The 24,995-nt window shown below is 36.9% G+C and overlaps 1 protein-coding gene across 7 annotated transcripts in view; it reads left to right on the top strand.

Moving 5' to 3' along the window:
• Acyp2 (acylphosphatase 2) overlaps window positions 1-24,995 on the top strand; it is a 155,179-nt gene that overhangs the window by 111,641 nt on the left and 18,543 nt on the right. The window contains exon 4 of one of the 7 annotated variants that reach the window (XR_007348070.1): window positions 4,070-4,220. The exons of 5 other annotated variants lie outside the window; for them this stretch is intronic. Coding sequence is in view for 1 of the 2 variants with exons in the window: in XM_048804345.1 (XP_048660302.1) it covers window positions 6,729-6,797 (69 nt within the window). In the remaining variant the exon portion in view is untranslated. Of the gene's footprint in view, window positions 1-4,069; window positions 4,221-6,728; window positions 6,798-24,995 lie in introns of all 7 variants that reach the window. One more of the 7 variants, XM_048804345.1, reaches the window with a different exon arrangement.

Below are 24,995 nucleotides of genomic sequence, written 5' to 3'. Positions count from 1 at the left end.
ATTTTGTTTTAAAATGGAATCTCACCATGTTGCCTACATTGGTCTCACTTGTGAACCAAGTGGTCCTCCTACCTCGACCTCCCAAGTAGCTTAGACTCCTGATTTGTGGAATAGGTTTTAAAGGGAATGGAAGGAAAGAAATTTGAGATGGCAGATATCAATAATTCTTGCAAGGAATTTGCTCCAAACAAAAACAAAGAAATGGAGTGATGGCAAGAACTCTCTCAGTGCAGTGTTCAGGTTAACAGCTCAATTCTAATGGATTTAAAAGAAAATGAAAGAAGGAGAACATATACATAATTCTTTTAAGGAATTTTGCTTCAAAGAAATGAGATGATAGCTGGTTGGGAAACTTGAGTCAAAGAAAATATTTTTTAAATGAAAGACAAAAAAGTATGTGTATATGCTGATGTGAGTACTCTAGTAGGGAGCAGAAAGTAATGTTGTAGGAGATACAAAGCAGGATTATTGGAGGGATATTCTTGAATAGATAAGAGGAGACAAAATCTAGGGCCTAAGTGGAGGAGGAAGAGTCATCGCTAGATAGAAACATGACATGTTTACTTCTGGAACCAGCAGGAAGGCGAAGTGTGAGGGTGTGTATGCTAGTAGGTGGGTGGGAGTGATAGTGAGATCTGTGAAATTCTCTTCTGATTGCTTCAGTGTTCTCAGTAAAGGAGAAAGCAAGACTGTCAGTGAGCATGAGGATAGAGCAAGAAGCAGTAGAAGGCTGAGGAGAGAGAAGAAAGTATGAAATTCTAGAGATTACAAGAATGGCTGGACTGAGGTATGACCATCAGACCACATTAAGGTCATGAATTTGAAATTAGGCCCATCAGTTTGGTTGTGAATTTCCTTTTAGCCACATTCCACTTATAGTGTGAGGAGAGCAGAAATGTGTTTAGTCAGAGCAAAGCAAGAAGGGCAAGAGCATAATTACAATCATTGATCTTAGAATTTAAGCAGAGGACATACAGGGATGAAGGTCATTTAAAAGGTAGTCTGGTCAATGGATTGGAAGACCCAGGTATTGAAGAGTTGTTGAGATCAAATATCAGGGAGAGTAGGCTGTAAGGATGAAAGAGGTAGTGACCTAAAAGAAGACTGCAGGGGGTTAATCAGAATCCTACTCCTCCATCTATATTGAGCTCTAATGAGGAAAATTGAGGACAAGGTCATTACAGACAGAGGAGGAGGTCAATAAACCAAGAGGCCGGGGTGGGAAGGATCTCTTGTGTATATTGAAATCACTGAAAGAGAAGAGAGAAGTAAGAATGAGCCAGGAGCTGAAACCCGTGATAAATGAGGGGGGATGATAGGGGTGAAGCTACAAGGCGACTGTTGATCTAATTCATTGGTAGAGATTTGAACCGGGTCTGTATTCCAGAGTCAAGGCTGAGTGCCAAGACCCTTGGATAAAATCAGAATAGTGGGAAGGCAGACACTTGGAGAATTTCTTATTTCTTAACATTACAGATCGTGTGGTATAATATTTTCTTTTCATCAAAGTGCCTAGAAGAAGGCTACATACACATAAGGTTATTAAAAATAGGGAACCTTTTTGCTTTTAAAATTGGAAAGTGAGTAGTGATAATATTCTTTGAGTGTTAAATCATTTGGAAAGTGTTTCCATTCTGCATGTGTCCTAGGGTATGGACTAGAAACTGTTGAAAAGAGTAAGATACAGTTTCAACACTAGGGACTGAAACATCCTGATTCTGTTATTTTTTTAAGGGAAGAATAAAGAAAACTAATATAAAATCTCTGAAATGTGTGGCCCACTAGAGAAGAAAAATGAGCAAGGGTGGGGGAAGGAAGGCTTCTTGGGAAGAGTGTGGTTTAGCTACGCATCTGTACATCGTGAAATACTGAAATGTTTAAAATCTCTGGGAAACAGAAAAAGCGTGACTTTTTTAAAAGGTAAACTCTCTGTAAGATGAATGAAGAGAGTCTGTGAATTGTATAGTCTTGTTTTCTTTCGACTCCTCAAATATTGTTACTCAGTTCTTGTTTTGAAAGGGATCTTTCACACTTGACTTAACTTCTTTAAACAAACTTGTTTGTACAGAATTATTGTTCTTTGGGCTAGGCCACCCAGTTTAGAAAGCTGAGGACCTCAAAACAATATGGCCCTTTCTTAAGACTCAAAAGAATGTTGGTAGACAAGAGTGGCAGAAGTACACTTGGTTAATTTCCTCTGTTTCCCATAGAATGTCCATTAAACTGTGTAAAGGGAATGGTCAAAAAGAGGTTTGAAGTGATTAACCAAGTAGCTTTGTCCTTTGCCTCTTAGAAAGATCATATAAATAAAGATAAGAGGGAAGAAAATATTTGAGTTGCTAGGATGTGGGTAATGATTTACCCTAGGAAAGTTAGTAATTATGATTTAATAATTTTCTACTTATTAGTACTCAGACAATAAATATAAGTAACTGTGCTTGGTGAAACTGTAAGAAGCTACAGGTCAGTGTAAAGTCCTGGCTTGACAGACTGGCTCCAGGGTCATAGAGCCAGATGGCAGGGGTAACCCAAATCAGCCAGGGGTAGGCAGAACATTATCCCTATAATATATGACTTATGACTGGACCTGTGTCCTGGCTAGTGGGAGGGTCCCCACATGGGATGCAATACAGTAGCAGAATGACACAGCCACTGTTGTGTGTTTATGTTACACAGTACAAACGCCTGTATTTATACCAGCTTTTAAAATACAAAAAGAAAAGTAAGTGTAAATTTAGATGATTAATTGTTTTAAAGAAGATATATGATCCTAGTTCAGGTAGGGGGCAGAGAAGCTATGAAAGACATTTTTTGAACACTGGAGGAAATTTGAATATGGACTGGATATTATATTTCTTATAGAATTATGTGAATACTAAGGGGGAGAAAAAGACGGGGAGGGAGAGAGATTGAAAAGGATGGAGGAAAGGAAAGTAAATATAATAAATGTTAACTGGTGATATGTGTGTGTGTGTGTGTGTGTGTGTGTATAAATAGACACACACAGATGTATAAACACACACATATATATTTAATCTTAGTATTTCCTGTTCCTATGTATGTATGAAAATTTGTATAATCAAAAGTGGGATTGAAAGAAAAGCATGTTCTTCTTTTGACAATGGTTGGATGAGGCAGATGAAAAGGAATAGCAAGGAGAAGGGGAAGAATACAGTGACCTGCTGTGTCTTCCGGCAAATGCTTAACCTACTTGAGCCTAAGTTTTCATCTGTTTTATATCACATATCATTACACAAAGGGTAATGTGAGAATTGAATCAATAACATGTATCATAGGGATAATGTTAGCTGGATATATTTTTTTCCTTGGATAGATGCCTTTCAGGAAAACAAAAAGGATGATGTGGTGGCTTACCAACTCAAAGTGTGGTCCATGGACTACCAGCATTGGCCTGCCTCTCAGGCCTCACCCAACACTTCCTGAATTACTTCTCCATGAAAGCTAAAGAAGCAGAGGTGTAGAGAAGAATCAATGAAGTAGGGAGCGTCCTCCTTCCTTCTAGCCCTAGAGGACCATGTGAACAGATGAATTTAGAGGTGAGACATGTGTCTTCTGACCTCTGTTCTCTGAGTCAGAGTCCATAGAAGGAACCCAAAAAGGATTGAAAGAAAGCCAAGAACACAGACTTTTGCCCCATTTCTCACAGGAGAGGTACACCATGAACTATGCTTCCATACATCAGAGGTGGCAGAGCAGTGAGAGAGCAATGGTGCAGTCTGATAAATGAAGAGAGAACTAGAGTTGGTGCTCTGAGCTGACCTTGATTCTCACAAAGATCAAGGAACATAGAAGTCCCAACCATAACTAAGTGACTGGCTAGGAAGCTGATTAGAGAAGGAGATCCTAGAGTTATAAAGAGTTACCAGGCTGTTAATGAATGAGAGTCATAACCAGAACTTGGGAATTTCCCTGAGGGGGGAAGAACCTCCTCTTCTTTTAGCCAAGGATTTTAGCCTCAAGGCCAGCAAGGTACCCAGGATCTAGACAAAGAGCCTTGGTATGGAGCCCCAAGAAGCCAAGAACCAAACAAGTCTTTTCTTTCCCACAGTCACAGGACTACAAAACTATTCTCTTTCCATGCAACCAAACACCGTCATGGAGAAGAACAGGAGAACATGGGGGGAGAACTAAAATTCTGACCAAGAAGAGATCCTTAAAGAGATGTTTTACTGAATCAGAATGAATTTTTTTGATGAAAGATGAATCATTTTTTTTATGCTTTTCAGAATATAGTTCTTTTTTCAACTACTGATTTTTATTCTAATTTGTTATATATGACAGTAGAATACATTTCAATTCATATTACACATATAGAGCACAAATTTTCATGTCTGGTTGTACACAAAGTAGAATCACACCATTCGTGTCTTCATACGTGTACTTAGGGTAATGATGTCCATCTCATTCCACCATCTTTCCTACCCTTCATCCCACCTCCCTTCCCCTTCATCCCCTTTGCCCTATCTAAAGTTCCTCCATTCCTCCAATGCTCCCCCGCCATCCCCATTATGGATCATCATCCTCATGTCAGAGAAAATATTTGGCATTTGTTTTTTGGGGATTGGCTTACTTCACTTAGCATAATATTCTCCAACTCCATCCAGTTACCTGCAAATGCCATGATTTTATTCTCTTTTAATGATGAGTAATATTCTACTGTGTGTGTGTGCGTGTGTGTGTGTGTGTGTATATATATATAGATAGATAGATAGATAGATATAGATATAGATATAGATAGATAGATATATCATATTTTCTTTATCCATTCATCTACTGAAGGGCATCTAGGTTGGTTCCACAATTTTGCTATTGTGAATTGTGCTGCTATAAACATTGATGTGGCTGCGTCCCTGTAGTATGCTGTTTTTAAGTCCTTTGGGTATAAACCAAGGAGTGGGATGGATGGGTCAAATAGTGGTTCCATTGCAAGTTTTCCAAGGAATCTCCTTACTGCTTTCCATATTGGCTGCACCAACTTGCAGTCCCACCAGCAGTGTATGAGTGTGCCTTTTCCCCCACATCCTCACCAACACATATTGTTGTTTTTATTCTTAATAGCTACCATTCTGACTGGTGTGAGATGAAATCTTAGAGTAGTTTTGATTTGTATTTATCTGATTGCTAGAGGTGTTGAACATTTTTTCATATATTTGTTGATTGATTGTATACCCTCTTCTGCAAAGTGTCTATTCAGTTCCTTGGCCAGTTTATTGATTGGGTTATTTGTTTTTTTGCCATTAAGATTTTTAAATTCTTCATATATCCTGGAGATTAGTGCTTTATCTGTTGTGCATGTGATAAAAATTTGCTCCCACAGAATGAATTTTTTGCAGAAAGCAATGTAAAAAAACACAGACACAAAACTTGTAGAAAATACAAGGAGAGAAACTCAATAGTAAAAGGCGACTTTATATCTCTTAGTGCATGATAGAATATAAAAAATAAAGTAAAAATACTGAACACCTAAAAGATGTTAATAAGGTTGATCTTTATATGTACCAATGAACTATAGGAAATTGTAGTGATTAAGACTGGTGAGTTCAAAGCCAGACTGTTGGTCCAAATTCCAAATTAAATGATCTTGGATCATTAAATGATCTTACTTATTTGCTTGTTTTCTTATCTGTAAAATAGGCATAATAATAGTGCCCATAAATGGTACTAATTTTACCAGGAGGTACCATTAATAATAGTACCACACAGAATTGTTGTAAAGTGCAGAATTATTGTAAAGAACAAAGGGAAAAAAAAGAAAGAATTTTTTATGTATAAAATATTTAAGGAATGTCAACACTCATTATTTGTGCTCTCTGAGACCTGACATCCTGAAAATAGAGAATACCTCTACTTATGTGCCCATTGGACATTTGCAAAAATTGAGGCAACATAAAAATTCTCAATATTTTGAAAAAAAGTAGAAAAAAATTGGGCAATGTTTTCTGACAATGGTTGTATAACAGCAGATATAAATAAAGAACTCTCTTAAACCAATTTTGGGTCAAAAAGGAAATTAAAAGGGTTGGGGATATGGCTCAGTGGTACAACACTTGCCTAACATTCACAAGGCCCTGGGTTCAATCCCCAATACCAAAAAAAAAAGAAAAGAAAAGAAAAAGAAAAAGAAAAAAAGAGATACAAGTAAACAAGATCCACCAACACACTTGAGTAGGGTTTACAACCAAGTAGGGTTTATTCTAACAATTTCACATTTGGACATATGACATCCTCACCACAACCCCTATGAACTAAGTACTATCATAGTCCTATTTAACAGAAAAAGAAAAAAATAAATAACCCTGCAGAAGTATTAAGTAATGTGCCCATGAACAAATAGTAAATGACAAAGCCAAGAAGTGAATCCAGGCAATCTGACCCTAATGTTCTGTTTTTGAACTCCACAGGATGTTCTCCGAGCCTTTCTCAGTTTAAGTTTTTTTTTTCCATCCATAAAATAGAGTTAATATTCTTTTGTCTTTGGTGGATGCAACAAATAAGAGATGGAACTGCATAGAGGGAGACATTGATGCTGTCTTTATCTCTGTATTGTTGACTTGTTATAATGAACATGGATTATTCATGCATTTTTTTAAGCAAGAAAAGGGTGTGTTTTTGTTTTAAGTTTTATAAGAGTGCTTGGCACCTAGGCTCCTAATAGAGTCATTATTACTGTGTCTGAGCTAAGTCAGAATTTCCATTTGACTTAATAGAAATTCGTTGAGCTCCCAAAGCCTGGGTATGAAGAAGAGAAATAAGGGCGATAGCTGGAGGAGAATTTGGTAAGAAGCTTTTACTTTCAAATGAGAAAGCTTTGTACATCTAAAGGTGTGGGAACCAGAAGGGAGAGGGAACTGGTGGAGTAGTGAGTTGGGAATTATGACTAATGGAGCAAGGTGTCAAGAAATTGAGGGTTGGGAGGGAGGTACCTCCCTGGATGAATTAAGTTTGGGGGGGAAGGTCATTAGTGACTAATTGCTGGTAGATGAGCCCCATTTTATAAGCTGTACGAATACTAGGCCTCCCTGAGGTAACAAAAATATCAAGATCATTTTGGAAAATCGGAAAGGGATTAAAGGAACTCTTTGGCTTTATTTATCTACCTGTTTTTGGGGATGTGAGCATGAGTTTTCTGAAGAGGAGCCAACAGTTTGTTTTTCCGTTTGTGGGCTACAGTGGTAAAAGGATTGTAGGCAAAAGAACATCTTTTCAAGCAGCTTCCCCTGGTGTAGGTCAGAGGGGCAACAAGAGGAGTTATTTCTGCAGCTGGGAAAAAGGTTCCGAGCTGTCTTCCTGGAATCAGCTCTCATTTCAGAGTCTAAAATAGATTTGAAATACTGTGCTATTTGGGAATTGGGGCCTATTCATTCTAAGCACATCTGTCAGTAGCTGTTAAAATTCAAATAAATTCAAATAAAGTCCAAGAAATGCTCATATTACACTTATTGATTTCAAGTTTAAAAAACATATATTCATGAAACCTGTACCCCATCGCTGTCACTGCCTAGGACTCAGTATGGAAAACCTTGATTTTCTGCCAGCCATGGTTACTTTGAAACTGAGCCACAGTTTTTAATTCCTTTAAAAATGTTCCTTTCTCCTTACCTGAACTTTTCAACTGAGACTTATTTTCATTTTCAAAAGTTTAAATATGAACTTTACTAAATATTTAGATATTTTGGGTTTGATTATTCTACTACCTTTAGTAGTTAAGATGAGGTTATTGGACTGTTAAAATCATAAATCCAGGATTGAATAAATGTGTTTTCCTCTTCGTCTTCATTCCAATATTAGTAAATGAAAATTTTCATTAGGTGCGGTGATTAAGGAAACTTGGTTGGTTTGTTTATATACAGTCCCATTCCATAAAGGATCTTTGATATCTTTAGAAAGTCTAACACAAAATAGAAAAATAAGGGAATTTGCCCCTTTTTTAATTAAGGAGGAAAGCATGCTGGTGACACTGACATCCCATAAAAGGACTCCATAAACAAAGGTGTGACAATAATTGCACATTCTTGGTATGATTGCCTTCTCCAACATCTTTGGGAACCATAAGTGCTCTATAAGGTCCTGACATGGTGAAAGATCTCAACTCTAAGAAACCTAATAATTTACCACTTGACTCTAATATTACTGATATCTTTTGTTTAACTTGTTGCTTTCATATATGTGTTGAAGAAAATAGGCATTCAAGTCTGTAACGTTCAGCAACTAGTATAGCTGTCCATTAGTCAACTATTCTATGTCGACAGTGATTTTCATTTTTGTCTTTTTCTGTGTGCACAATAAGTGAAATTATTTTATTGGACTCTCCTCCACCATTAAATAGTTTCTTCCGGTTTTCATAATTATAATCTAATAGTCTGTTGAATTGATATGACTTATACTGGAAAGTTTGTCTCCAGTTTGTTACTATTATAAATATCTTTCCAAGAACTTATTTATACATGTATTTTACTTGAATTTCTTCTTATGTGCATAGTATATTTATATCCTTTGATCATTTATTTCTTGAGATTTTAATATTTTTGGATATTTGAGTAAATTCTTTATTTGCTGTATATACTATCTTATTATAAGTGGTTCCCAGTTGTGTATCTCTTTATTAATTTAGTTTTTTATATTATAATCGTTTTTCTTGATGTTTTTGAGCTATTTATTTTTTTCCTTTGTGATTTATATTGTTACCATTAACTATGTAAAGGCATCTGTCCCTCTAAAGACTGCACAAATATTTGATTTTTTTCCTTCTAACTTTGATAAGAATTAAAGGAAATATTTTAACTCTTTAATCCTCTAGGGTTTTCTTCTGGTATGTAATATAAGTGTTGGTCTGAAACATTTTTTTTTTGTCTTGTATTTAGAGGTTAACCAGTCATTCTGTTAATTATCAAGGTATAATTAGGTAATTATTAAGTAATCATTACTTTTCCTAACTTTATGATATAGTATACATTAAATTTCTTTCTATATGTCCCACACTGCTTTTATACACACACACACAAATGCACACACTTTTTTTTGTGAGGTGCTAGAGATTGAAACCAAGACTTTACATATTCTATACATCTGCAGCCCTGCTTTAATCATTTTATTGTTGTTAATTTATTAATTTAATTACTATACTTTACGTCTTAGGATATCCTAGGGACTAGATTATCATTATAATTCCTGGGCTCTTTGTTAGTAAGGACTTTTAGCTTTACCTAGTGAAAACTGTTTTTCTGTATAATAATATGGAATATATATGAATTTATTCATCTTACTTTATATATTCTAATATAGTTTTTTTATATATGGCACATGTAGTTTTTTTTTTAATTTTCTTTATAAATGTACATACACACACCCCACTCTTCCTTTTTGTTCTATTCTAAATGAAATTTCATCCTTTTTATTGCTTTATTTAATTGCTGGTTACCTTTATGAAGCAAGTTCCTAATTATGTTAAATTAATTATAAACTTATTTTAAGTTCATTATAAACTTTGATAAACTCATATAGGCTAATGAATTTAAACAGATTTCTAGATATAATACTTTCTTAAAATAATCAGACTTTTATCTCCTCTTTCAACTTACCATTCTATTGGCACAAAGTGAATGCTCAGTAAATGGCAGTTGCTATTTAGAAAGAGCATTAGATTGGAGAGTCAGGAGACTTGCATCTCACTTTCAGTTCCCCAACTAAGAAAGCCATCTATGAAGCACCCTTCCCTTGCTTTATGGGTCTGGTACCATGCTGGACTCTTCATATAAGCCATCTCCTCAAGGTTTAGGATGAGCCTACAAAGTATACAGTTATACTTTGTTCTATTGTACTTGCAGATATTGTGGGGTTTTTTTGTTTGTTTGTTTGTTTGTTTTTACAAACTGAAGGCTGCTTGAGGCTACCCTTTATCAAGCAAGTCTATCAGCACTATGTTTCTACCAGCAAGAACTCATTTCATATCTCTGTACCACATTTTGGTAATTCTCACAATAGTCTAATTTTTTAATTATTTTTATATCTGTTATAGTGATCTGTGATCAGTGATTTTTTTTTTTGGTACCAGGGCTTGAACTCAGGGACATTCAACCACTGAGCCACATCCCCAGCCCTATTTTGTATTTTATTAGAGACAGGGTCTCATTGAGTTGCTTAGCGCCTCACTGTTACTGAGGCTGGCTTTGAACTTAAGATCCTCCTGCATCAGCCTCCCAAGCTGCTAGGATTACAGGCATGAACCACTGCACCAGGCAGATCAGTGATCTTTGATGTTACCATTGTACTATGATTATTAAATATCAGATTTGAGGAAATCAAAGCTTAACAAATACAGGCCACCTGTGCTAGGCCTGAAGGATCAATTAAGAAACAGAATACTAAAATGTCTAACTAGGTTGGCCTGTGAATGAAAGGCTGTGGATCTGTGGATCTGTGGCTCTGGGCTTCCAGGACCTATTAGGCTTATTACTCTCTCAGGAGCTGCATTAACCTTAAACTTTGGTGGAGGATCTATTGTAAATCAATGGATGTGTAACTGATGTGATTCTGCAATCTGTATATGGGGTAAAAATGGGAGCTCATAACCCACTTGAATCAAAGTGTGAAATATGATATATCAAGAACTATGTAATGTTTTGAACAGCCAACAATAAAAAATTAAAAAAAAAACTTAAAAAAAAAGAATTAGGGAAATCAGCTCACGTATAGTCTCCTTTTGTGTCTGTTTCTTACTTGCTGCTTCTGGTCATAGTGAATCTAAGGGAAACAGTCCTTAAGGTAGTCTCTGTTCTCATTTCATTGCCTTCTAACAAGGATCAGTCCTTTGAAGTCTCAACAGATTTAAGTATTTTTGTCCAAGGTCATATAAGTAGTGGAGGAAGTGGCTTGCTCAGCAACCAGTGGTCTTCCCATTCTACCAGTGATGTCTATGGTAGCAATGTGACTTGGCCAGGTCACGTCAACTCTGCATTTGTCAGCTTGTCATCACTGACCAAAACACCTGACAAGAATAACTTGGAGTAAGAAAAGTTTATTTTGGGCTCATAGTTTCAGAGGTCCCAGTTCACAGTTAGCTGCCTCGAAGGCAGAAATATGATGATAGAAGGGCATGCGGAGGAAAACTTCTCAGCTCATGGTAGCTGGGAAGCCAAAAGAGAGGAGAGGAGTCAGGGACAAGATATAGTCCCCAAGGGCATGTACCCAGTGACCTACTTCCTCTACCTGTCTACAGCTACCACCCAATAATCCATTTAAATTACTAAACCATTGAATGGATTAATCCACTGATATGGTTATGATTCTTATAATCTAATCTTTTCCTCTCTGAGCATTTCTATATTGCCTAACTAGTGGGGAACATTCTAAATACAAACCATAAAAACCTAAGTTGTAATTTCCTCATCAGAATATAATAAACAAGATGATCCAATTTTGACAGGCTGATTCTGTTGTTAAATATGCATTATAAACATCTTTTCTTGAAGATTGTAAGTTCTCACAGACAGAGGCTATACTTTCCACATCCTCGAGTTGCTCATATTGCTCTGCATTTAACAAATGCTCAATAAATATTTGTTACAGAATGAATCAACCCATCCAAGAAAATGCAAATCTTTATGCTCTTCTCACAGCGATATTTTCTTTTTTTTATGTCAAATAATTGAAAGCTACTTTTAATTTTAATTTTTATTGTTAGTTTATGGACTGTATTGTAAAGAGCACTTAAATACAACTGTAGACTTACATAAATAAAAACTCCAATTGCACTTTGACTTGAAAATAAGCAATCATGTATCATTATGATTCACTAATTTGAGGAGTGCATATGTGTGTTTATGTGTGTGTGTGAAAGTGTGAACAAGATTGAAGATATCCATGATATTGAGTTATAGAGCCTGTTTATAAAAATACCTTTGATATATATTTTTTTTTTACAGCGAGATTTACAATGCTAGGACACAAGCTCCTGTGTGGTCTCCTAAAATCTTATCATTTCACTTTTCAACCGTAGAATCTTTTTTAAAAATGCATTTGTCATGAGTCTTTCACAAGAAGATTCTTAGCACAGAATCAGCTTGTATTCATTCCTTTGAAAACAAAGAATTGGGGTCAGGAAAGCAGGATTCTTGGAAGGACCAATGTGGACCCTGATAGGGAGACTCTTCTCTAACAACGCTGTTTGGGTTATTTTTGTCTTTGTTCTGCTGTTGCAGCAACAATATGACAAAACTGTGACTATTCAAATTTAATGAATTAGAGCCTGCTCAAACCTTTTTTTTTTTTTTTTTAGTTTAGTCAAACCCAATTTTTAATAAATGAACAACTATGGTGTAACATCTCTGTTTGGGCATGCAATAGGGAACTTATGTTCTGATGTTCTTAGCTTTAATTTAAACATACAATGTTTGAAATGCACTCTTAGAAAACCCAGTTCAATACTAGTGCATTATTTAATAGAGTGTTGTTTTCATGCCAAAAGAAATCCAAATGACAATATACAGCCCCTAGGAGGCATAGAATTTTGTAATAACTGTTTTTAAATTTTTAAGTCTCATCAGAGTCGTTAGCTAACATTTCTAAACCTTTATGCCTGAATAATTCTGAGCAGATATCTGACCTCTGTTTCATCCCCAGCCAAAGCCGGGTGGGAGGGAAGATCTATACAACCAATAGTTATAGCAGTTATTTTTGGAATTAAAAGCAGGAATTTGCAGCACGCACAAGTGTCTGGTTTTGTCTCTTGAGCTTCACAAAGACTAGCATCATATTGAGACTATTATATATTGTTCTTTGAAACTAAAATAAAAATCTGGAGAAATTAAACATTTCTTATTGAAAATCGTTTAGCCTTAGGATACCAACATTTTTTACTGAGTTTTTATATAAATGGATGCATAGTCGGGCAGCAGTAGGGAATCAAGCTATTTCTTATGAGCTATGGTATATGCAGGAAGAAAAACATTACATAAGCCAGGAACAGCTTCTCCAACACAGACACAAAGGAGAATGATGTAATCGCAACTGCAGGTTTGTGCTTCCACATTAATGGTGCTTTAAATATCATTTAGCCAAACTGAAATATTCAATTCAACCTGAAGAGTTACAAAGAAATGACTTTACTTTCAAAAATTTGTTTACCACATTCTAATAAGGTTAAGCACTCTTGCCAAGAACAGGAAAACATCATGTTAATTAAATTTGAGTAATAACATTCATAATGTGGATCATTTTCAATGCTATCTAAAATAACTGCTAAAGAAGGTACAGGGCTCAGCTATATTAAAAAAATGCTATGGCAACCTGAACTGAGATGGTCCTGAATCCTGTAGACCACATTTTAAGTTTCCTAATATTATTTTAAGGTTTTGTATAAGGAAGGATATGAAAGAAGAAAAAAGAACCTCCTTACCTAAATTACCTTGGTCTTTTTTTAGTTTTTTTGTTTGTGTGTGTGTGTGTGTGTGTGTGTGTGTGTGTGTGTGGTACTGGGGTTGAACCCAGGGCCTTGTGCATGTGAGGCAAGCACTCTACCAACTGAGCTATATCCCCAGCCCCCTAAATTACCTTGGTCTTAATAAATTATCTAAAAATTTCATTTTCACCTTTGAGTGAATGATTCAGCTCTATATGGTAACTATAATGAGGCTGTTCTTCTGTATTTACTCAAGTTGGATTTGATGTAAACCTAAACTTGTATGAATTTGGCTATATTCTCTAAAAGAGCAGACTAATGTTGAACCTAAATCCAAATATATTTTCCAGTAAAAACTCACTGTTTGGCTTCCATATCTGTCCTGTCTCTCACTATCTATGAGGATTGGCTGTTAGACTATTTTACAGAGGTTAAACATCTCATATATATGTTTAAAACATTTTTTAGTTTTGAAAGGAGAGTAGTGATGCTTGGTTATTTCTAGCTTCTAGAGTTAGGTCAGGAGAGAAAATACTTTTTTAGTCTTTTTTCTAAAATCATGGAATAATTTAGAAATGAAGAAATCTGTGCTGTTTCAGCACCCCCAGGGATGTACTTCCTGAGAATCACAGGAAAGAAACACAGCTATCAGTGTGTGTGTATGGGTTTTGTAACTAATAGTCCCTTTTCTAAGGAATACTAAGCACAGACAATTGATTAAGCAGATTTATAGAATCTAACATATTAAGTGAAATCCATTCAGGCAAATTTGGAATATTTAGCAAATATTATTTTATAATGAACATCCAAGCCTTGCTTGATTTGCCCAATAGAATATTTGATAAGGGCAAATAAGTTCCATTTTAACACAATATCTTATTGGTTAATAGTCAAACAATAAAATGCAACAGTAAGCATGTCCTTAACTATATGTATTATAGTAGTTCACAAAGAAATTGCTATGGGTTTAGGTTAAATTTATACAACTTTTCTGGGAAAAAAATGAAGTTGAAACTTCAATAGTGTATGATTCTCTTTTCTATCCTCATTTGGAGAAATTCCTTTAAAAAAGACGTAATCCCAGCTGCTCAGGAGGTTGAGGCAAAAGGATTGCGAGTTCAAAGCCAGTCTTAGCAAAAGCAAGGCACTAAGCAACTCAGTGAGACCCTGTCTCTAAATAAAATACAAAATAGGGCTGGGGATGTGGCTCAGTGGTCGAGTGCCCCTAAGTTCAATCCCCAGTACCCCTCAACCCCCCAAAAATATATGTACTCTGTATTTTTAATCTTCACCCCCTCTAACTTATCCTCTATGGGTACCTTGAATTTTCACTCAAAAACTCAATTGTGTCCATGTCCTTGCTCCCTGAAGTAAGGTCAGAATGAGTGTGTGGGTGAACACCTCTCTCCTGTACTCACATAATACTTCATACATTCCTTCATCATTGCATTGGTCATGCTGAATTATAATCATTTGCTTTTCCCACTAGACTATGAGCTCATAGGAGATAGGCACCCTGTCCTGTCTTTGTAGCCTAGATGCCTAGCACAGAGTACAGAATAGTTATTTAGTAAGTATTCGTTAAATAGTTTGTATTTGCCACCTCATCTTCTGTGGCTACGTTAGGATAAACTTCAAGTCTCCTGAAAGAAGATGCAAGTTGTGGTTTGTAATTTTTGATTATTCCTAAGAACCTACCTCACCCCACTGAGTCTCAACAATAAGAGGTGTCTGGAGCCAAACACTGATAGGAAGGACACAAACTTCAATTTCACTGCACTTGCTAAGAGTCGCCCCAAGCCTCAGGGGGTAACTTAACTTGTCTTCCTGGAAAATAGATAAGAGCCCTATGTAAGCTAGAGGTAATAAGGATAGAAAAGAAAAAAGAGAAATGAAAATGTATTAAAATCAAGAGGACATCATGACTGATTGTTCAGGGCTGAGAGTCAATGACTGTCCAAATTTTCTCATTTCAGAATGCAGGAGAAGAGCACTTGGGTAAGGGAGGTGAGGGTGAGCAGGAGGCGAGGAAGAGGCTGGAGACAGTTATGGTACATTTAGTGAGAAATCTCGGTAGAATATTCAGATATATGTATCTGGAACTTTTAGGCTAAATTTGGGTTTAGATGAAATCATTCAGAGAATAGATAGAGATTAAGAGAAAGCAGATTAAGCTTAGAGATCATCAAAAGGATTGACAAAATAAAAGGAACTCCCACTAAAAAGGATTGCCCTAAGACAAGGAATCCAGTTACAATCAAACTTGTCATGGTAGCTCAGAAGTAAAGACTCAACTTCCTTTTCCTTCAGTAGGATATATTCTCATGCTTTGGATGCTAGATAACTTCTTATCTGTTTAATAAAGTCCATCAAAGTAAGTACCATGTATAAAATAAATCAATGGTGCTATCACATTGCCATGTGCAGTTGCATTGTCATGGATATTATGGGGGAGATAGATGTCTGAATGAACAAGCTGAGAGGTGGACATGGCTAGCCTCTTGCTAAAACAGGCAAGGATGGGCTGATGTTGGAGGCCAGGCAAAATTGAGTTGGGTAAGACTCCCCATCTTCTTGGAACTAGAATAGCAAACACATTTTGTGACAGGAATCATCAGAACTAGTATAATGAAATCCTTGTGCTTAATTTTTTAATGATGTGTAAGTTAATTCTAGACTGTGGTATTATGAAGTAAAATTTAAAAGTCAAAATCAAAACCTTATTATTGAAAATGAGAGTGCTGCAACTCCTGGTGAGAGAACCCAGGAGGAGATTTTGATTGTAGGACCATTTTCTAAGGAGTTAAATATAGATTGTAGCAACATAAAACCTATATGATTATGGAAAATGCTTTACCAAATCCCACTTTTTTCCCATTACATGAATTCAATTAAATCTGCTCGAACAAGAAAGAATTATAAAAATAGTAATTATACCCTACCAGCTAATTATTTTCCTCTTTAGGATGAATGAGTGATAACAGAGGGAAGCAACACAATTAGCAAACTTCCTTACTGTTTGTTTTCATTCACATGTTTATTTATTTGTCCTATGTCCTTCCACAAAGCAGCTGAAGTGATATTATTATTCATTTTTAGTGTTTTTATTCATAATTTATTACCCAGGAGACCCCAGTTTTCTTGGAAACAAAATGTATGTTAACTTGTGGATTTTTGCCTTAAAAAATTTGAGGCTTAAATATCAAATTAAACTCTCTTATGAAAGAGCAACCACAGAAAAATGGAAGTTTCTCCAAATCCTTCAAAAAATGCAATCCTAAATCCCAAGACACTCTTGTGTCTATTGGGGTTAGTGATTGGGGACTTTAAATAAAGTAACAGGAACAGTAAATGACCAATAATTTCTATCCTCAGGGATGATGGGAAACAACAACAACAAAAAACAGTTTTAACATTTTCAGATAATTCCCAACCTATCTCGAAGGCTTCCTTTGTGTCCTCACCCTGTTCCACCCTTTATTTAGCTTTGCCCTGAGCTCTTAGGGTTAAATTTCAAGATCCTGGAGTAAGTACATTTCTGCCTGTTTTGATCTTTGTTCAGGTCACATGTTTTCCCCCCAACTATTCCTGTGAATGTTTATGAAAAAGCACTAAATAAATACTATCTTATTAACTGAACGAAAACATTTGACCTGCTTTTAAGTGATTAACCCACTACAATGAACCACCCGCTCCTCTTGAAATCACCTGAAATAAATATTCAGTGAATAAGAACACCAGTCTGGTGTTTTGGTCACTTAGAAAGTTTGTTTTTTTAAAAAATGTGAAAGTAGAGCAGTGTGACTTATAATTTAATGATTATTCTCTGGATGGGTACATGTGGTGTGACTATGTATATGTTTGCATATGCACCCGAAAGGTATGAAAGGATGCACTCCAGGGAGTGGCAGCATCTGAGTGGAGATGGGAAGGTCCCCTTTCCCATTTTCTGCTTCCTATACTTATATCCTATTTGAAATTTTACAATGATCAGGCCTTGCTATTTTAATTAATAATTTATGAACTACAAAAGTGATTATTTCTAACATTCTAAATTTAAGATAACTTGGTAAAATAATAGCACCTCCATTGACTTGAAATTTTTTTTAAAATATTTTTCACAGTAGTATTTTCAACTCATTGATACATTTGGGGCTCTTCTACTAAATGAATGATTAAAAACAAATAAAAAAGTAAAATTTCTCCAAATTATTATTACTTAAAATGATTACTACATTAGTTTTGTGTATGTTGGCTCGGGGTTCTGATTATAGACTTCCAGTTTAGTTCTATGTCTGTGACTAGGATTATAACCTTTTAATATTGTTACTGATGATCTTATACAAATCAGTCAGTCAATCAACTAGTAATTCATTGAAATCCTTGCCCTTGTCAGCCCCGGGGCTGGGCACTGAGGTTAGAGCTGGGTAAATGTAAGTCTCTCTCGGTAACACGAGCTAACATTTATTCCGTGCTTTCCATGCCCCTAGCACTGCGTTTAATTATTTATATATTAACATATATTAACTCCTTTTACCTTCAAACATTTCTGTAATGTAGAAACATTATTAACCTCATTTTACAAATGAAGACGTTGAGACACATAGATTACATAACACCTAAGACTGCACACATAGGAACTAGGGTGGCAGCCATTTGAATTCCAGAAGTCTAGCTCTGACTCAATAGTCCGTCTCCTTAAACCATGACCTCAGAGTACCTTCCAGATCATAAGGTAGGAGTTTTACAAGTACATATTTAAGCATATTTTAACAATTGGAACAACTTGCATTTCCAATGATGGGAAATTAAGTATCAAAGATAAGGTCTACTCATATAATGCAACCCCTGAGAGGCATTTAAAATGATATAGATGTTGTTCTGTTAACACAAAAACAAATAATCTTCATATTATACGTGGAAGATATTGTAACAGTATTTATAATAGGATTTGAACATTTTAAAAATAACTTTATAATTAAAGGTCAAAGCTGGACTTATAGAAAGCATCCATATACTTTGTGGGTCAAAGGCGGCGACATGAGTGATTCAGGTCAGAATATTGGGAAGCAGTTCACTGATCATTGCACTTTCTCCGACTGAGCTTGGTAGGACTTCACCCATCTCCTCAACAGAGCCCCAGGTAGCCACCACCAATCAGTCCCAGGTGATTCTTGAGATGAACTCTCTTGGTTTTTTGAGTATTCACTACCCTCCATCTATTCACCTCATATTCTTAGTCTGTCTTATATCTAATCTGATTCTCTTGTCCAAACTCCATGTGTCTCTGTGTCCCTTTTTTCTGTATACTCTTTGCCACTACTTCCTCTGGAGGGGACCAATGCTATTTCCTCACATGGTGGAAGGGGCAGAAGAGATGGAAGGAACAGACTCACCCTACTTGTACACTGGATCCTGATTTGCTACTGCTATTATTGCTGTCTTCCACATCATCACCTGTTCCTTTTTTATTAGCTCATTCCCCTAAGCATACAAATATGCTCAATATCTAGAATTGTTTTTATAAGGTTTTCTATAGACCCACATTCTCCTCTAGGTATTGCTCTCACAACACACCTCTTTGATAGAGCTGTCCATATCGACTCTTTCTGCTTCCTCACCCTCCTATTTTGCCCTCTCCAGCTCTTTTATCAAGTGAGAATCCCATCCATGAGGGCTCTGTTTAATCATCTCCTAAAAGTCCCACCTCTTAATACTGTCACTGTGTTAGCTTTTTCATTGCTGTGACCAAAACACCTGGCAAAAACAACGTAGAGGGGGGAAAAGTTTATTTGGAGCTCATGGTTTCAGAGGTCTCAGTCCATACCACTCCATTGCTCTGGGCCCAAGTAGAGGCAGCGCGTTGTGGAGGAAGGGCCCAGGAGAGGAAAGCTGCTCAGTTCCTGGTGGGGTCAAGAAGCAAAGAGAGAGAGGGAGGGGAAAGTGTGACAGGAAGATGCACCCTTCCAGGGCATGTCCCCAGTGACCCACCTGCCCATAGTTACCACCCAATCAATTCATTCAAAGTAGGATGGCTGATTAGGTCACAGCTCTTATAATCCAATCTTTTTACCTCTGAATATGCCTGCATATTTTACCTCTGAATATCCCAGCTGTATAGCCTCGTTAACTTGTCTGAGGTAATTAAAATGAAAAGCAGTGGGTGGTGCCGCTTTTAAAAAGGTGATCCATATTTACCGTTTCTGCTATGCTTCCTAGGAAGAGGGTACTATCATTATATAATCTCTATGCCTGATTTCACATAGAGAAAGAGCAATCTGATGTAATTCCATTTCATTAGTGCATTTCCTCAATAGGAAAATTCTTGTATAAATGGTTGAGATATATATGTACATACACACACACCAAAGACAGTGCCTAATATAAATAAATACATGGGCCATGCATGGTAGTGCATACCTGTAATCCCAGCAACTCCAGAGGCTGAGGCAGGAGGATCGCAAGTTCAAAGCCAGCCTCAGCAACTTAGAGAGGCCCTCAGCAACTTAGGGAGACCCTGTCTTGCCAGGTTTCTGTTCTTGCAACTAAAAGGCTCAGGGGTTACTCCAATTGAACTGGGCTAACTGGGCTGCGCAAAATGACCACACAAGAGACACAAATACTTTTTTCTTTGGGTATTTCTTTTTTCTTTTAGCTGTGACGGCTCCTCTGACCTTAAGGGTCCACAGGAAGAGAGAGAGCAAGAGCACACGCTGACCCCTTTTATTGAGGAGAAGCTATTCAAATGAGGCAAGGGGTCAGGTTTCAGGGGGCTGAGTCTATCTTTATGATGTCCACTGTCAGCAGGTTGACTGACACCTGGGTAGGCCACACCCAAGGGCACAGTAAGAGAAGGGGACACACACAAGGCACTTCCATGGAAGGTTCTATCCTAAACAGGGCAAGGGGTTATATTACAAAGGAACAGGTGAGCATGTCTTCACCCATGGGGCTGTAGCAAGACACACCCATGCACGAGACACCAACCCTCAAACCCAAGAAGGGTGGGGAAAGCTCTGCCACATTTCTGTGACTGAGCGCCTCAGCACCCAGCCGGGAGTGTGACTCAGTCACTTGCAAGGTTGGTCTCCCACACTGTCTCAAAATGAAGAAAAAAAAAAAGGCTTGGGGATATTGCTCCGTGGTTAAGCACCCCTGGGTTTAGGAGACTCTGACTCTAAATGGAAAAAAAAAAGCCTGGGGATATATCCCTAATACCCCAAATAATAATAATAAATTTTTTAAAATTAAATGAATACATGGTATTTTGTGTTGTACATTGACTTCTTATGAATTTGATGGGCATGTCTTTGTTCCCCAAACTTAGTCACTTTTGAGATGGCTTTTAAGGTCACTTCCCTAGAGAATTTTGATGACTCTGCCACCAAGGTATTGATGCCTCATAAGATTCTACCAGAAGCTGCTAACTAGCTTCTCTCCTCCTTCCTTCCTTTCTCCCCCACCCCATGGAAGCTTAATATCTGGATATAGTGTATAGTTAGAAGAGGCTCCCAAATATGGCATGATTCTCAGGTCCAAATAGCCCTTTCTAGACCTGATACATGGAATACCATTTTTTCCACAGCAGGACCCACCTTCTAGCTTTAGCTTTGTGGTCATAACTTCTGAGACCCCAGACTTTGAATTCTATTCAATGCAAAGATGTCACCCTGGTGCATTGGGGCTTATGATGCCTCATCTCAAAGTCATTTGGAAAACTAAATTATGATAATCATCTACGATGTAAGTAATTCAAAAGAAAGAGATGGAATATAGTTAAAATTACATTTTGATTCTGGTTGCTAAGTTTCCTTTGATCATTTTATTAATGGTATCAGGGAAATTGAGCACACCTTATAATACAATATTAAAATTAGTAGAATTTTCCCTTGTGGGGTATCATTACACGTCTCTCAGCCTCTTCCATTAAATCCTTTTTATCTTCTCTCTTTCCACTTCTAGTCCTTCCTTCCACCACTTTGCTACCTCCCACTAGATGGGCAACTTGGTTATATGATGATGTCCTTTTATTTGAGATTCACCAAGCTGTTAATAGACTGAAATTGGTGAGCACTTAACTTATCAGTGCTGAAAAATATTGAGAAGCCCCAGTCACAGGTGAGCACTTGGGAATGGAAGCCGGACCATGGAATTATTCTATCATGAGCCTCCAGTGAGCTGAGTCACAGGCGTGGGGTTAAAGTTAAAACACTCTTCTATGTGAAAATGATGATCTAAAAAGAGTAATATGTGTGTGTGTGTGTGTGTGTGTTTAATCCTGGAAGTTACAAAAGATAAGCCATTTTCCTATCTATGAGACATATAAAAAACAGTTTCATTATTTTGATTTTTTTTTTTGTCAAATATCTAAAGGCATTTTGAAAACTCCCATTTTTTCAGGGTGAACAACATGCAACACAATACACTCTGTCACAGATGTTCCCTTTGAAACACAGTCTTCTTTTCATTAAAATTTAAATTTTTATTTTGATTTGCCATGTACCAAATCTCCTGTTCTTCCAGTGACTCTTGTGTCATTGGCTGCCTCTCCATTCTGCCTTTGAACTGTTCTTTTGATTCAAAGTGACTGTCGGGGAGATGCTTCTTGAATTTCTCTTTAGAGCTGTGCATGCAACTCTCTGAGAGGAGGCCGAGGGCTGGTGGGTACTTGCAGCTCGGGTCCCACCCCTCAGCTAGTTGCTGCAGCTCCAGACTACCCTTGCCTGCTGTGAACTCTTGGATCCAGGAATTCCTGGATGACAGTGGCGGGGACTGCTGTCTTGATGATATGTGTTTTTATGACCATAGAACATTGCATGCCTTGCTTTAACAGAAAAGGTCTCTAGCAAAGTTGGTTGTAAAGTAAAACTCCATAAATAAATACCCTCCCAGCCATAGTATTGGCAAGGGGAAAAGAACGTCACAGTTCTTTTATATGTGTACACCTCACTTTGTTCCCTGCAGCATTTGAAGTAATTTGTAAGAATATGCAAACCTCTAACAAGAGAGTACACATTTAAGAGTGAAAAGGGATGAAAACAAGGGTGGGGACATAAGACAGAGCCAGGAACAAGCTTTAAAAAAATGCTTAAAAAAGGGGGGGGACTTCTGCTCTGGGTGGGTCCCATTTTGGCTCTAAACTATCTAATAGTGCTCCATCATCTAGTGGCATCTCCCCAAAAACTCCATTTGCTTATGAATATTTTTGAGGGAGGTAGAAAGGTCAGGATGAGGGAGGGAAAAATAGGGGCGTCTAGTCAACTCATTTTTCATTTGGCTTCACGTAGGAGTAGATTTTAACTTATCTGGAATAGAGGACACCCTGGACTCTGTGTCCTTCACATAATCTTCCCCAATTATTGTACTTTGGAGACAAGACACTTGTAAATATTGGAAGTCATTGAATTCAAAACCGAGACTGGCTTGACCGGCCAAGAACAGAAACTTCAAGATGTATGAAGCTGCTCTGTGTCTCTCCTTCCAGAGTCTGGCAGCTCAGAAGAATTATCTATTCTTGCTTTCGCCATTTCTTCGCTTCCCCCTCACTCCTGAAACTATTCTAATCAGGTTTCCACCCCCACCATCTCGATAAAGCTAATCTTGCTAAAGCTAATCTTGCTAAGGTCCTCAAAGAACTTTTCACTTCACATTTTACTTGGACTCCAGCAACATTTGAAAATGGACTGCTCTCTCCCTCTTAAGGGCTCTCTGTGCTCTTGATTTTCCAAACACCACACTTTCAAGGTGATCTCCCTCTTCTCCGATAAATCCTCTTACATGCTTCTCCACCTCTACTTCTTCTTCACTTGACCCTTCCCTTATAAAGCTGAGAACTCCAGATCCAAGAAAATTGGACCACCAAAATCGAAAACCAAAATTGTACACCAGCAAAAATCATAGACCAGCAAAAAATCTTTCTAATGCTTCTGAATCCCATAGCATAGAATTTCACACAGCTCTCCTTAACTGAGTGATAGCAGCAGAAGACATGGGTTATTGACTTGGTCAACTTCTGTTCCAAACTCCTGCCATCTTTTACTTCAGACCCAGGAAAATCGGGAGCTATGATTCCTGACTGTCTTGCAGCCAGGATTTTAAATGTGATTTAAGCTTCATCAGTGAGAGGTAGTCATGTGAAATTGAACTCGAGTTAGGTGAAAAGAGAGGCAGTGGTGCTGAAGCAATCTAGTTAGTGATTAGCGGTATTAGTGGACATTCCAAGGCTCTAGAGCCAACAAGTTTGGTGGTGGCTTCCTGTTGCCTGCAGTTCTCTATAGTAGTATGTTCCTAGGTGCAGTGATTATAGTGACAGCTTCCTGGTTCCTGGAAGTTGCCCTAATAAGCCCATCAGGAAAAAAAAATTACCCAAGGCTTGGAGTTGGATCATAGAGTTTGTGGGTATCTTTCAGGGAAGTTCCAGGTATTGTTTCTTGGAATTTTCAGGAATTTTCTCATTCTATAGGAATATGTGCCCTTGATTGATTTCTTGTTATCTGGGATACTTTACAACTCTGTATCATAGAAATTCTTTTGCAGCAAACCATAGAAATGCAAATAATTCTTATCCATAACAAACATTAATTTTTTCCTGATAGATACACAATGAAATTTTGTTCTGAAGAAACAATAACCCCAAACATTATATTTTTATTGACCTAAAGCTACACTGTCTAATAAAGGAATTGTTAGCCACATGTAGTTATTGAGTACCTGTAGCAAAAGTCTGAACTGATATGTATTGTAAGTATAAAATACACATTGGATTTCAAAGACTCACTATGAAAAAGTATGTAAAATAATTTTTTTTGTTGATTGTATCTTGAAATAACATTGTGGATGTATTGAATTAAGTAAAATATGTTTAAAAGTTAATTTTACCTATTGTTTTTACTTTTTAAATGTAAGTCCTAGAAAGTTTTAAATTATACATGAGGCTTGTATTATAGCTCTCCTGAATAATGCTACCCTATAAAATTTTAATCAGTTTTACATCTATTAGCAAGTTTATTCCAACATTCCCAATTATATCTAAGTATATATACATACGGAGATCTGTATACACATATGCACAAATGTATGCACACAAGTGTGGTATGTGTTTGTGTGTGTGTGTGTGTGTGTGTGTCTAAATTCTCCTTTGAACTAGACTTAACATCTTACAGGTATCAGAGATATTGCTCAGTAGTAGAACACTTGCCTAGCAAGCACAAGGCCCTGGGTTTGATCCCCAGCATCACAATAAATAAATAAACAAATAAATAGATTTTAAAACCTCAGGTTTTCTTATTAATTAAATTATTGAATAATATATTTGATACATGTCATTTTATATTTGCATAATAATGGCTATTTTTTTTAATTTTTTATTGTTGGTTGTTCAAAACATTACAAATTTCTTGATATATCATATTTCACACTTTGATTCAAGTGGGTTATGAACTCCCATTTTTACCCCATATACAGATTGCAGAATTACATCAGTTACACATCCATTGATTTACATATTGCCATACTAGTGTCTGTTGTGTTCTGCTGCCTTTCCTATCCTCTACTATCCCCCCTCCCCTCCCCTCCCCTC

Source organism: Marmota marmota, unplaced genomic scaffold, assembly GCF_001458135.2.
Source record: "Marmota marmota marmota unplaced genomic scaffold, marMar, whole genome shotgun sequence".
Taxonomy (NCBI): domain Eukaryota; kingdom Metazoa; phylum Chordata; class Mammalia; order Rodentia; family Sciuridae; genus Marmota; species Marmota marmota.
Note: the sequence above shows the minus strand (reverse complement) of the source record. Positions and strands in the feature narration are given on the sequence as shown.